At 44.3% G+C, this 13,784-nt stretch overlaps 1 protein-coding gene across 2 annotated transcripts in view; it reads right to left on the bottom strand.

Annotated features, from left to right (window-relative positions):
- Positions 1-13,784, bottom strand: part of LOC141085914 (dimethylaniline monooxygenase [N-oxide-forming] 2-like) — a 70,465-nt gene that overhangs the window by 14,871 nt on the left and 41,810 nt on the right. For both annotated transcript variants that reach the window (XM_073571544.1, XM_073571545.1), the window contains exons 6-7: positions 6,472-6,671; positions 5,988-6,334 (exon numbers count right to left, since the gene is read on the bottom strand). In XM_073571544.1, the coding sequence (XP_073427645.1) occupies positions 5,988-6,334; positions 6,472-6,671 (547 nt within the window). The remainder of the gene's footprint in view (positions 1-5,987; positions 6,335-6,471; positions 6,672-13,784) is intronic.

The following is a 13,784-nucleotide window of genomic DNA, read 5'->3' as shown; positions in this document are numbered from 1 at the left end:
TACATATTGGATTATATAGAGCCCTGTTATTTATTACATACCATCCTGTCTTGTTGCCTGTATAATGCAATGATGGCTGATGCATGGGAAAGCTTCCTTTCTAATGGAGGAGCTGATGGACTGGTAGTTTGGTCACCGGCTCCTCGATCAGCAGTCATTTTATATCTAAAAAGAGAAGGGACTATGTAATAAAAGAGGGCACTGTAAATAACAAAATTAACAAGAATACACTATGTAAGAGACAGCACTATACATAACAGCAGAGGAAGCTATATAATAAGGGACGGCATCATATATAACTAGAGAGGATGATACGTAATAAGGGATGGTGTTATACATAATAAAAGAGGAAACTATGTAACTAAGGATGGTGTTATACAGAATTAGTGAGTACACTACACTGCGTTCCAAATTATTATGCAAATTGGATTTAAGTGTCATAAAGATGTAATTTTTTGTTTTTCAAATAAACTCATAGATGGTATTGTGTATCAGGGCTCTTTGGATCACTGAAATCAATCTCAAATTACTGTGATAATTAGTTTACCAGGTGAGCCCAATTAAAGGAAAGCTACTTAAGAATGATGTTCCACATTATTAAGCAGGGCACAGGTTTCAAGAAATTTAGGAAAGAAAAAGGACCTCTCTGCTGCTGAAAAGCATCAAATAGTGCAATGCCTTGGTCAAGAGATGAAAACATTAGATATTTCCCAAAAATTTAAACGTGACCATCGTACTGTTAAGAGATTTGTGGTTGATTCTGAGCACAGACATGTTTGTGCTGATAAAGGCAGAATGAGGAAGGTTTCTGCCAGGCAAGTTCATCGGATTAAGAGAGCAGCTGCTAAAAAGTCATTACAAACCAGCAAACAGATATTTAAAGCTGCTGGTGCCTCTGGAGTCCCACGAACCTCATGGTGTAGGATCCATCAAAGGCTTGCTGTGGTGCATAAACCTACTATTCGGCCACCCCAAAATAGTGTTCACAAGCAGAAATTGTAGCAGTGGGTCCAGACATACATGAAGACTATTTTTCATACAGTCTTGTTTACTGATGAGTGTCGAGCAACCCTGGATGGTCCAGATGGATGGTTGGTGGATGGCCACTATGTCCCAACAAGGCTGCGACTTCAGCAAGGAGGAGGAGGAGTCATGTTTTGGGCCGGAATCATGGGGAAACAGCTGGTCAGGCTCTTTAAGGTTCCTGAAGGTGTGAAAATGACCTCTGCAAAGTACTGTATATAGAGTTTCTGACTGACAGCTGTCTTCCATGGTATAAAAAGCAGAAATGTGCCTTCAGGAGCAAAATCCTCTTCATGCATGACAATGCACCATCTCATGCTGCAAAGAATACCTCTGAGTCATTGACTGCTATAGGCATAAAAGGAGATAAACTCATGGAGTGGCCACCATCTTCCTCTGACCTCAACCCTGTAGAGAACCTTTGGAGTATCATCAAGCAAAAGATCTAAGAGGGAGGCAGTTCACATCAAAACAGCAACTCTGGGAGGCTATTCTGACTTCATGCAAAGAAATACAAGCAGAAACTCTCCAAAAACTCTCAAGTTCAATGGATGCAAGAACTGTGAAGGTGATGTCACAGAAGGGTTCCTATGATAGCATGTAACTTGGCCTGTTAGGATGTTTTGGAGTTAAATAGCTTTTTTTGTTCAGTGAATGTGACCCCCTAATGCTGCAAATTCCACAAATGAACATTTTCAGTTCTTTAAAACAGATCAAATGTTTAGAAATTCTACTGTGCCTAATAATTTGGAACAGTGCAATTTGAGTTTTTATTCATTTTGGAGATTAAACTGTTATCATTGGGAGGTTTCTTCAATAAAATTTGATGTATACTCTAATGGGTGATGACTTTTATTAGACTGACTGTCATTTGTACTGACTATTTAGGAAAATCATAGAAAAATATCATTTGCATAATAATTTGGAACACAGTGTATATACTAAGGGACTATGTTAGACAGAGTGAGTACACTATATCCTAAGCGACTGTGTTAGACATAATAAGCGATAATGTCTTCCTCCACCTCCCCCTGTTCCTAAGGCCATTATAAGTCCCCCTTCCTCCCATCCCAATCCCCCACACCCCTCATTGTCCTCCTCTCCTCACATCCCATTATTGTCCTCTCCCCCACCCCATCATTGCCCTCTTCACCACCTCCATCATTCTTCTCCTCCACCACTATCTTTGCTTTCTCCCCCACCACTCCCATCATTGCCCATTCCACCACCTCCATCATTTCCTCCTCCTCCACCACCCCCATTTATTGCCCTTTCCACCACCACCATCATTGCATTCTCCCCCACCACCCCATCATTGCCCTCACCATCACCCCATCATTGCCTTCTCCTTCACCCCATCACTGCCTTCTAGACCATCACTCCCATCATTGCCTGCTCCATCACCCCATCATTGTCTTCTCCCCATCACTCCCATCATTGCTTGCCTTCTCCATCACCCCATCACTGCCTTCTCCCCATCACTCCCATCATTGCCTGCTCCATCACCCCATCATTGTCTGCTCCATCACCCCCATCATTGCCTGCTCCATCACCCCATCACTCCCATCATTGCCTTCTCTGCATCACCCCCATCATGGCCTTCTCCCATTACCCCCATCATGGCCTTCTCCCGTCACCCCAGGCATCATGGCCTTCTCTCCCCATCACGATCTTCTCATGTCCCCATCTCCTCCAGGGCCAGGCTAACCTACAGACAGACATACACACAGACACACACAGACATACATACACACACAGACAGACATACACACACACACAGACATACACACACACACAGACAGACATACTACATACACACACAGACATACACACACAGACATACATACACACAGACACCACCTCTCACCTGTCCACAGCATCGCCCGCGCTTCCTCGCTCACACAGCAGCAGCCGCTGAATGATGACGTCATTCAGCGGCACTCCTCTGTGTCAAACAGGAAGCGCGGCCTCCGGGCAGGAAGCAGGACGGGTCCTTGCAGCTCCGCTCCTGCTATTCCCTCTTGCAGGCAGCGGAGTTGCTGTGATCGCTCCCTGCCCGCCGCTGCACTGCACTGTGCCTCCGCACTTCTCCCACAGGGTGGAATTGCTGCTGCTGCCGCGCCGCCCCCACACACATGCCGCCTGGAGCGGACCGCCCCCCCGCCCCCCCACACTACGCCACTGTGGAAGACCCATGACCTAGGATGCAAACCCAACCTTCTGAAACTGGACACTACATTGCGACCCTAAATCCTTTTGGAATCTTCACATTTCGTGATGCCTTGCATACTCAATGGACCAAGTGCCAAAGGCAGCAAAACAACCACAAAATATGTTTGAACCTCCACCATATTTGACTAACTACTGTGTTTTTTATTTTTTAGGCCTCATTCCATACAGTAAATAGTACTTTACCAAAAATCTCTATCTTTGTCTCATCTGTCCACAAGACGCCTGCTGGCCCCATAAAAATGGTCAATTTCCTGGTAAGAATGGTCATCATTTTTTCTAATAAAATCCATTTTAACTTTGGTTTTGTATGTTTTATTGTCAGTCTGTAAAAGTGACGTAATACTCTGACAACATGGTTCCCAGCGGCGACCTCTTATTCAGAGATGATTCCATGCTCTTCCAATGCCATTTCATTACTGGTTCTATTGATTTGAGCAATCTTCAGACCCCTGCAGACATCCAGGGGGTGGGGGGGGCAGCTGGAAAAAAACTTGAGTTTCCCATTGACTTCAATTATACTCGTTCCTCTGGTCGAGCACTCGTGTATTAAAAATTGCTCAACTCGAGTAACAAGCACCTGAGCATTTTAGTGCTAACTCACATCACTAGTACCAATATTAAAGCAGGTTATGCATACACACTGAATAACAGATAAGCTATTATATTAGGTGAATCAGTATAAATAATCTATGTAGCTCAAAATGCAATCAAAATATTTAAAAAGTGCAGAACAGCACAAAACTAAATACAAGACCTACCAAAAAAACACTAAACACGTTGGATAAAAACATAACCCCCATCTCATCAAACAAACCTGCTAACATACAAAATACAATATATCTTTATAAAGTATATTGTATGAAGTGTCAAGTGCAAAAAAAATCTGTGCAATAAATGAAGGTCCAAGATAATAAATGAACCAATAAATATATAAATGACTTCTTAAAAGGGAACCTGTCAAGTAAAAAGTCATCATTAACCTGTAGATCTGGGGTTAATCTGCAGGCTAATAGCTTTCTGCAGCTGTCCGGCGCCCACAGTGAGAGCCCCACTGCCAGGAGAAAACTAAACTATTCCTCCTGGCAGCCATGGGCTTTCAGTCATAGGGGTGGGCTGCCATAGTTTCAGTCACCACTAACCTCTACATTTCAGTGACTTGGAAAAGTCAAATCAAAGGCCAGACGATAATGTAATTAAGAGCTTGTGGCTTGGGTTGGAGACTGTTGTATACAGACAGCACATCTGGCCTAATGGATTTGAAACAGTTTTGCTAGGAAGAATGGGCAGAAATCCCAAAGTATAATTGGGCTAAGATAATAGAGATATTCCTCGAGAAAATTACATTTGTATTTGCAGCAAAACGTGGCTGCACAAAGTATTGACTTTCAGGGGCCAATACTTATGCACATTAAAGTTCTTCGTTTTTTAAAGGATTAATTATTGTGTGTCATTGTCAGTTAAAAAGTTTTTCCCTTCCAAATGGTAGACATGCTTTGTATATCAAATGGTGTAACCCCACCACATACCTCCTACCCTCTCACAAAAGAGATTTTAATTCCTGGTTGTAATGAAAAAAAAAAAGAGGGGGATACTTTTGCAAGGCAATATACTACCATAAATGTTAACATGAGAGCCACAACCATAAAAAAATGCACAACTATACCACAGCTGCATTTAAACAAATTGTACAAAAACCCTATCTTAAAAAGTCATAGTACCTTGATGCAGAAAGCCTAACCAGCCATTTAGCATGGCACAAGCCATTAAAAATGTTTATGATGACATCTGTAAACATGTTCCCTCAGCTGCTAATTGTACGAGTCCAAAATTCTGAAAAACATTTCAGAAAGACTACATTTTGAATGGTAAACCAGTAAATGTTTTTTTGTGAAAGGGTTGTGGTGTAGTAACCACTGTGTCCGCTAGGGGGCGCTGTGTGGAGGTCCCAGGAGAAGGGATGAATGGCAGAGTGTTGAGTGGCCGTTATGTATCTCAAAGTGAGTGGCTTTGAGATGGAGACTTATGCATGTGTGATCAGCAAGGACATTGCTGAGGTGTTGCGTTAATATGTGAGGGAGAAGTCTCCAAGTAACTAAAGAGTCGGGGGGGCCTGGTTACCTACAAACCCACCCAGGGGGGTGTGTTTAAAGCATGGTTGTGAAGAGTGTGAAAATGCCCGAAGGACCTGTGATGAGGTCAGAATCATGTGACCCAGTGGGCGTGGCTATGAACCATATAATGTGGCCAGGGTAGGTCACATGAGGGTGAATGCAGGGACCTGGTTGGTCCAGAGAAGAAGGTCCCGTGAGGAGAGTTGTCTCCTGGCTAACAGCCTGTGTGTGGCTGGGTGTAATGGCTGCCAGCGTCTGAGAGTCCCAGAGGAGAGAGTGGATGTCTGCAGCGTGGAGCAACAGCCATGAGGAAACCCTGACGTGGGTGAGATAATGATGAGGCTGAAGAGCCTGTGTATGCTGGACATTGCTAACAGAGGGAAACTCTATAATGGACGCTATGCTGTAATGCTGTTTATGTTGCTTCTGTGGGTTTATGAAGGAGGAATAAACCGCATGGACTGTGTTATGCTTTATGAAAACCGGTGCCGGATCTGATTTTGTGGCTGCTGAGCGAGTATCCCCTACTTGAATGACAGCGCTACCTCACAATGTATAATAAGCAAATTAAACTCTTAAAAATGTGACCATGAAAAAGCTAGAGCTTCTGGAAAATCTTACCTCTAAAAACTCTGGTTGCCCAGCGAGCCTGTAATTCAACAGTTGGCATGATAGCTCCAAGGGGTTGAATTTGTCCTAGGAAAGCAAGTGTTGGCTTTCCCAGATACATTGGGAACACATATTTATATAAGGATATGTCATTGTTATTCAGTTTGAGTATATCATCATCAAGAAAAGGGAATGCTGAATTGTATCCTGTAGCGAAAATTACTTCATCCACTTCTGCCGCAGTTCCATCTTCGAAGATGACAGCTGTTTCAGAGAATGATTTAATGTTGGGCTTCACCTTGACTGATCCCTGTAATATGTGACTTGGAAGGTAGTCATTTATAATTGGAGGTTTCTGCCTATAACAAAAAAAGCAAAACGTGAGGCTCGTGAACTGATTGAACTCTCCGGTAGTGAGTCCCAGCGAGATTACTCTTCAATGTCAGGGTGCAGAGTCACTTTAAGAAAAACAGATGGAAATAATTGCTTCATTTACCTGAATTTTGGTTCCAAACCGAAATTTGAGTGAGTAAACCAGCTGCTCACAATTTTCTCAGTCATCTTTGCAGCAAGCATTCTTGGCAAGAAATTTTTGATCCACATGGTATAACGTCTCGAGACATTCATATCTATAGGATATCCACCATAGGAAATTCTGCTAACCACCCATGACCCATGTCTGGTGCTTAGGTAAACCTAGGACCATAAAAATTGATTTGTAAAAAAAATACATTAACCCCTTCACCCCCAAGGGTGGTTTGCACGTTCATGACCGGGCCAATTTTTACAATTCTGACCACTGTCCCTTTATGAGGTCATAACTCTGGAACGCTTCCATGGATCCCGGTGATTCTGACATTGTTTTCTCGTGACATATTGTACTTCATGATAGAGGTAAAATTTCATTCAAATAACTTGCATTTATTTGTGAAAAAAACAGAAATTTGGCAAAAATGTTGAAAATTTCGCAATTTTCCAACTTTGAATTTTTATGCCCTTAAATCACAGAGATACGGCACACAAAAAACTTGATAACTAACATTTCCCACATGTTTACTTTACATCACCACAATTTTGGAACCAAAAATTTTTTTTGTTAGGAAGTTATAAGGGTTAAAAATTCACCAGCGATTTCTCATTTTTGCAACACCATTTTATTTTTACGGACCACATCACATTTGAAGCCACTTTGAGGGGTCTATATGATAGAAAATACCCAAAAGTGATACCATTCTAAAAACTGCACTCCTTAAGGTGCTCAAAACCACATTCAAGAAGTTTATTAACCCTTTAGGTGCATCACAGGAATTTTTTTGAATATTTAAAAAAAAAATGAACATCTAACTTTTTTTTCACAAAAAAAATAATTCAGGTTCAATTTTTTTTATTTTACCAAGGGTAACAGGAGAAATTGGATTGCAAAAGTTATTATGCAATTTGTCCTGAGTACGCTGATACCTGATATGTGGGGGGGAACGACTGTTTCGGCGCATGGCAGAGCTCAGAAGGGAAGGAGCGCCGTTTGACTTTTCAATGCAAAATTGGCTGGAATTCAGATCGGACGCCATGTCACGTTTGGAGAGCCCCTGATGTACCTAAACAGTGGAAACCCCCCACAAGTGACCCCATTTTGGAAACTAGACCCCCCAAGGAACTTATCTAGATATGTGGTGAGAACTTTGAACCCACAAGGGCTTCACAGAAGTTTATAACGTACAGCGGTACAATTAAAAAATCATATTTTTTCCACAAAAATGATCTTTTCACCCCCAATTTTTATTTTCCCAAGGGTAACAGGACCCTAAAAGTTATTGTGCAATTTGTCCTGAGTATGCTGATTCCCCACATGTGGGGGTAAACCACTATTTGGGCGCATGGCAGAGCTCGGAAGGGAAGCAGCGCCATTTGATGTTTTTGGCTGGAATTGAGATCGGACACTATGTCGCGATTGGAAAACCCTTGATGTACCGAAACAGTGGAAACCCCCCACAAATGACACCATTTTGGAAACTAGACCCCCCCCAAGGAACTTATCTAGGTGTGTGGTGAGCACTTTGAACCCCCCAGTGCTTCACAGAAGTTTATAACGCCCGGGCGTGAAAATAAAAAATTCGCATTTTTTCCACAAACATGATCTTTTAGTCACCAATTTTTTTTATTTTCCCAAGGGTACCAGGAGAAATTGGACCCCAAAAGTTGTTGTCCAATTTGTCCTGAGTACGCTGACACCCCAAATGTGGGAGAAAACTACTGTATGGACACACGTCGGGGCTCGGAAGGGAAGTAGTGACGTTTTGGAATGCACACTTTGATGGAATGGTCTGTGGGTGTCATGTGCGTTTGCAGAGCCCCTGATGTACCTAAACTATTGAAACTCCCTACAAGTGACCCCATTTTGGACACTAGACCCCCATGCAACTTATCTAGATGTGTGGTGAGAACTTTGAACCCCCAAGTGCTTCACAGAAGTTTATAACGCTCGGGCGTGAAAATAAAAAAATCATTTTTTTCCACAAAAATGATATTTTTGCCCCCAATTTTTTATTTTCCTAAGGGTAACAGGAGAAATTGGACCCCAAAAATTGTTTTGCAATTTGTCCTGAGTAGGCTGATACCCTACATGTGGGGGTAAAACACTGTTTGGGCGCATGGCAGAGCTTGGAAGGGAAGGAGCACCATTTGACTTTTTCAACTCAGAATTGGCTGGAATTGAGATCAGATGCCATGTTGCATTTGGAGAGCACCTGATGTGCCCAAACAGTGGAAACCCCCAATTCTAACTCCAACCCGAACCCCAACACACCCCTAACCCTAATCTCAGCCCTAGCCCTAAACCTAGCCCTAACCCTAACCGTAACCCTAGCTTTAACCCTAACCCTAATGGGAAAATGGAAATAAATACATTTTCTTTTTATTTTATTATTTTTCCCTAACTAAGGGGGTGATAACGGGGGTTTGATTTACTATTTATGGCGGTTTTTATGTTTGGCAGCTGTCGCACGCTAAAAGACGCTTTTTATTGTAAAAATAGTTTTTGCATCACCACATATTGAGAGCTATAATTTTTCCATATTTTGACCCACAGAGTCATATGAGGTCTTATTTTTTGCGGGACGAGTTGACATTTTTATTGGTACCATTTTCGGGCACGTGACATTTTTTTATTGCTTTTTATTCTGATTTTTGGGACGCAGAATGAACAAAAAACAGCGTTTCATGAATTTCTTTTGGGGGGGGTGCGTTTACACCGTTCCGCGTGCGGTAAAATTGATAAAGCGGTTTTATTCTTCGGGTCAGTACAGTTACAGCGATACCTCATTTAGGTCATTTTTTTATGTTTTGGCGGTTTTATGCAATGAAAACCACCATGGTTACTTACCGGTAGCCGGTTTTTCCGGAACCCATGACAGCACCACATGAGAGAGGGATCCGCCCCGCCAGGACAGGAACCTACTGAGACATAAGGGGCGGCACCTCTCCCCCGCTTCAGTTGGGTTACAGAGCATTGAGAGGACTTCCCGGTTAGTTACATGTTTATCCAACACCACAACACTCAAAACACCCTACTAATTGTGCACACCATACAGTGAAAAAGGGGGGGAATGTACGGGTGCTGTCATGGGTTCCGGAAAAACCGGCTACCGGTAAGTAACCATGGTGGTTTTCCCTTCACCCATGACAGCACCACATGAGAGATTTTTGGAGACTTCGAAACACCTTAGGGAGGGACCACCGCTTGCAGCACCCTTCTACCAAAGGTTAAGTCAGCAGAGGAGGATAGATTTAATCTATAGTGCTTAAAGAAGGTTGAAGGTGAGGCCCAGGTAGCGGCCTTACAAATTTGTTCGATTGATACCTCTGCCTTTTCAGCCCAGGAGGTCGCCACGGCTCTGGTGGAATGAGCTTTGATGCCGTCAGGAATCGGGATACCACTAGCTGAATAGGCTACACTAATGGCTTCCCTGATCCATCTAGCAATAGTCCCTTTTGAAACCCCATAGCCTTTCCTGGCACCCTGAAAAGCTACGAATAGGGACTGTGACCTCCTCCACTGGCTAGTGGCAGATATATATTCTACAAGAGCTCTTTTAACATCCAGACTATGGAATTTTTCCTCCCCCAGATTTTTTGGATTTTCGCAAAAGGATGGAAGAACAATTTCCTGACCCCGATGGAAATCTGACACTACCTTGGGCAGATAACTGGGGTCTGTTCTTAACACTACCCTATCCTGAAAGACTTGCGTATAAGGAGGATTTACTGAGAGAGCCTGTAAGTCGCTTATCCTGCGGGCTGATGTGAGGGCTACTAACAGGATCGTTTTTAGGGTCAAAAACTTTAGGGGTAGCTGATGTAATGGCTCATACGGTTCTTTTGTAAGGGCTTCTAACACCAGGTTTAAATCCCAGGGGGCTATTCTAGGTATTGGAATAGGTCTAGCTCTATGGCAGGATTTAATAAATCTGGCTATCCACCTATCTGATGCCAGTTTGCAATTGTAGAGCGCCCCTAGTGCCGACACCTGAACCTTAAGTGTGTTTACTGCTAACCCCATCTGCAACCCAGATTGTAAGAACTCTAGGATGTCACTAATCGGAGGTTCTTTCCCTAACGGCTTACCCAAGAACTGTAGGAACTTATCCCATGTTCTGCCGTAGATGTTAGTAGTCACCAGTTTCCTGCTTTTTTGCAGAGTGGCCACCAGCCCAGGGGAGAACCCCCTATCTATTAAAAGCGACCTTTCAAATTCCACGCCGTCAGATGGAATCCTTTGACCTGAGCGTGTAATATTGGACCCTGAGCTAGTAGATCCGGGATTTCTGGCAGAACCCAAGGATCGGAGAGGGACATCTTCCGTAGCAGAGCGAACCAGGGCCTTTTTGGCCAAAATGGAGCTATTAGAATCACCCTGGCTTGATCGTTTCTGATTTTTCTTACCACAGTCGGGATCAGAGCTACTGGGGGGAACGCGTAAGCCAGTCTGAAGTTCCACTGGATGTGCAATGAGTCCACTGCCCATGGGTTTTCCCTTGGGTTTAGAGAGCAGAACCTTTCTGTTTGCCTGTTGTGCTTGTTTGCAAAGAGGTCTATCACCGGTTCCCCCCAAAGCTGAATTAACTTTTGAAAAATGGATCGGTTTAGTGCCCATTCTCCTTGCCTCAGGGTATTGCGACTCAGGAAATCTGCCTCCATGTTTTCTGCCCCTTTTATGTGTAGGGCTGTCACGGAGTGTAGGTGATCCTCTGCCCTGCTCAGAATGTTTGTTGCTGCTTCCATTAAGGAGTGTGATCTTGTCCCTCCTTGGTGGTTGATGTATGCCACTGCTACCTTGTTGTCTGACATGATGCGTACATCTTGACCCTGGAGTAGCGGAATGAAGTGGTTTAGGGCCTTGCCCACTGCCCACAGTTCTCTCAGGTTGGAGGATGCCTTCCTTTCTTGAGGTGTCCAGGAACCCTGACTTATGAGGCCCCTTAGGTGTGCCCCCCACCCCGAGGAGCTTGCATCTGTTAAAATTATATCTGTCGCCTGTCTGTCCCATGGTATTCCTAAGGTCAGATTTGTCTCGTTCAACCACCAGTTGAGAGAGTCTCTGGTTTTTAAGGAAAGCTCCAGCTTTCCTTCCAAACGCCCTCTTAGCGATCTTTGTGCTCTTAGTATCTCCCACTGGAGTTGCCGGGTGTGAAACTGAGCCCACCTGACCGCCGGAATACAGGATGTTAGGGTACCTAGCAGGGACATTGCTTTTCTTAATGTCATACATGGTTGGTTTCGGCCTGCCAAGGCCAGATTTTGCACCTTCTCTATCTTGGACTCTGGGAGCAGACACTCTTGCCTTTCTGAGTCCAGTATAAATCCTAGGAAGGTCTGTTTCTTTAGGGGTTGTAATTTTGATTTTTTGAAATTGACTATCCACCCTAACTCTTGCAAGGTGTTGATCACCTGAGTCAGCTGTGCTGTACAGTGGTCCTCTGAACTGCCCACTATAAGAAAATCGTCCAGGTATGGTATTATGACCGTATCGTGAATCCGGAGAAAGGCTGTCACTTCCGCTATGACCTTGGTGAAGACCCTCGGGGCTATGGATATGCCAAACGGAAGAGCCCTGAACTGAAAGTGCCTTAGTGTGCCCTGAATATAAAGCGCTACCCTCAGGTATTTCTGGTAATCTGGATGGATAGGGATGTGGTAATACGCATCCTTTAAATCGACTACGGCCATGAAGCAATCTTGATGTAGCAGCTTCACTGCCGTAGTTACTGATTCCATCTTGAAGGTCGGGTTCTTTATCCATAGATTGAGGCGTCTGAGATTTATGATTGTCCTGAACGACTGATCCGGTTTTTTTATTAGGAAAAGGGGTGAATAAAACCCCTTTCCTTCCTGTAAGCGTGGCACCTCGGACAGTACCCGCTTGTCTATCAGGCTCAGGATTTCTGTTTCTAAGGCCAGTTGTTCTTCGGTCATCTTCCTGATAGGTGTGATGACGACCACGGATTTTGGCTGACGAATAAAGGGGATTTTCAGGCCTTCTTTTAGGATGCTCAGAATCCAGGTGTTGGAGGAGATCTTTTCCCAGGCCTGGAAAAAGAGTGCCAATCTCGCTCCTACTGGAATACTGGCGTCACTGTGGTGACTTTTTGGAGGTGGAGGTGCCTCCACCAAACATAAACCCTGATTCTTTCTTCTTTTTATCCTCCCATCTTCTCCTGTCAGCGGGAGGACGTCCTCTATTGAATCTTCCCCTCCGAAAGGGCTGTCTCCTCTGATCCATAGGGAATCTGGGGAAGCCTTTTTTCTTATCGCCTGCTTTCTCCAGAATATCGTCCAAGTTTTTGCCGAACAGGAATCGGCCATCGCAGGGGAGAGAGCACAATTTGGTCTTGGACTGAAGGTCACCCGGACAGCCTTTAAGCCATAACGCGCGTCTAGCAGCATTTGATAGTGACGCTGCTCTGGCTGTTAATCGCATAGAGTCCGCCGAGGTATCTGCCAGAAAAGCCGCTGCCCCGTGCAAGAGATACATGTCTGATAAGATCTTCTCTCTTGGGACCCTTGACGCCAGCTTCTCTTCTAACTGCTGCAGCCAGATCATGAGGGAGCGTGCCGTGCAGGTGCCCGCTATCGCCGGCTTAAGACCTCCTGCTGTTGCTTCCCATGCGTGCCTCAAATATGAGTCCGCTTTTTTGTCTAGCGGGTCTCTAAGAACCCCTGCATCTTCCAAGGGCAGAGCCGACCTTTTGGAAGACCTGGACACCGCTGCATGTATTTTTGGGACTTTGTCCCATATTTCCGTATCCTTGTATTCAAAGGGGTATCGCCTCTTAGAAGCGGATGGAAGGGCCCCCGATTTTTCAGGCTTTTTCCACTCCTTCTCAATAAGCGCCTGGATTTTCGCGTTTACTGGGAAGGTTCGTTTTTTCCTCTCCTGAAGCCCCCCAAACATGACGTCCTCTAGGGTTTTGGCCGCCCTTTCTTCCTGTAGGCCCATTGTGGTTCTAATGGCCTTTAGGAGGGCATCTGTATCTTCTACAGGGAAACATGGCTTACCCCCTGTGTCACTATCTGAGGAGTCTGAGGAGGATGATTTTTCCGCCTGAGATGATACTGATGCGGAATCTGAGGGGGAACTAGGGAAATCCTTCCTGCTTTTTTTCCCTTTTTTCAATAAGGACTTAATTGAGCCTTCCATTTCTGACCTGAGGGCAGATATTAGATTGGCTGCGAAACTAGGTGCTTCCTCCGCCATAGTTCGCTGAATGCACGAAGCACAGAGATCTTTTTGCCAGTCTCTTGCTAGGGGAGATT

The sequence above is a fragment of the Dendrobates tinctorius genome, unplaced genomic scaffold, assembly GCF_039654945.1.
Source record: "Dendrobates tinctorius isolate UK_male_01 unplaced genomic scaffold, ASM3965494v1 ptg000029l, whole genome shotgun sequence".
NCBI lineage: Eukaryota > Metazoa > Chordata > Amphibia > Anura > Dendrobatidae > Dendrobates > Dendrobates tinctorius.
The sequence above is the reverse complement of the archived record's forward strand: the minus strand, read 5'-3'. Positions and strand labels throughout refer to the sequence as shown.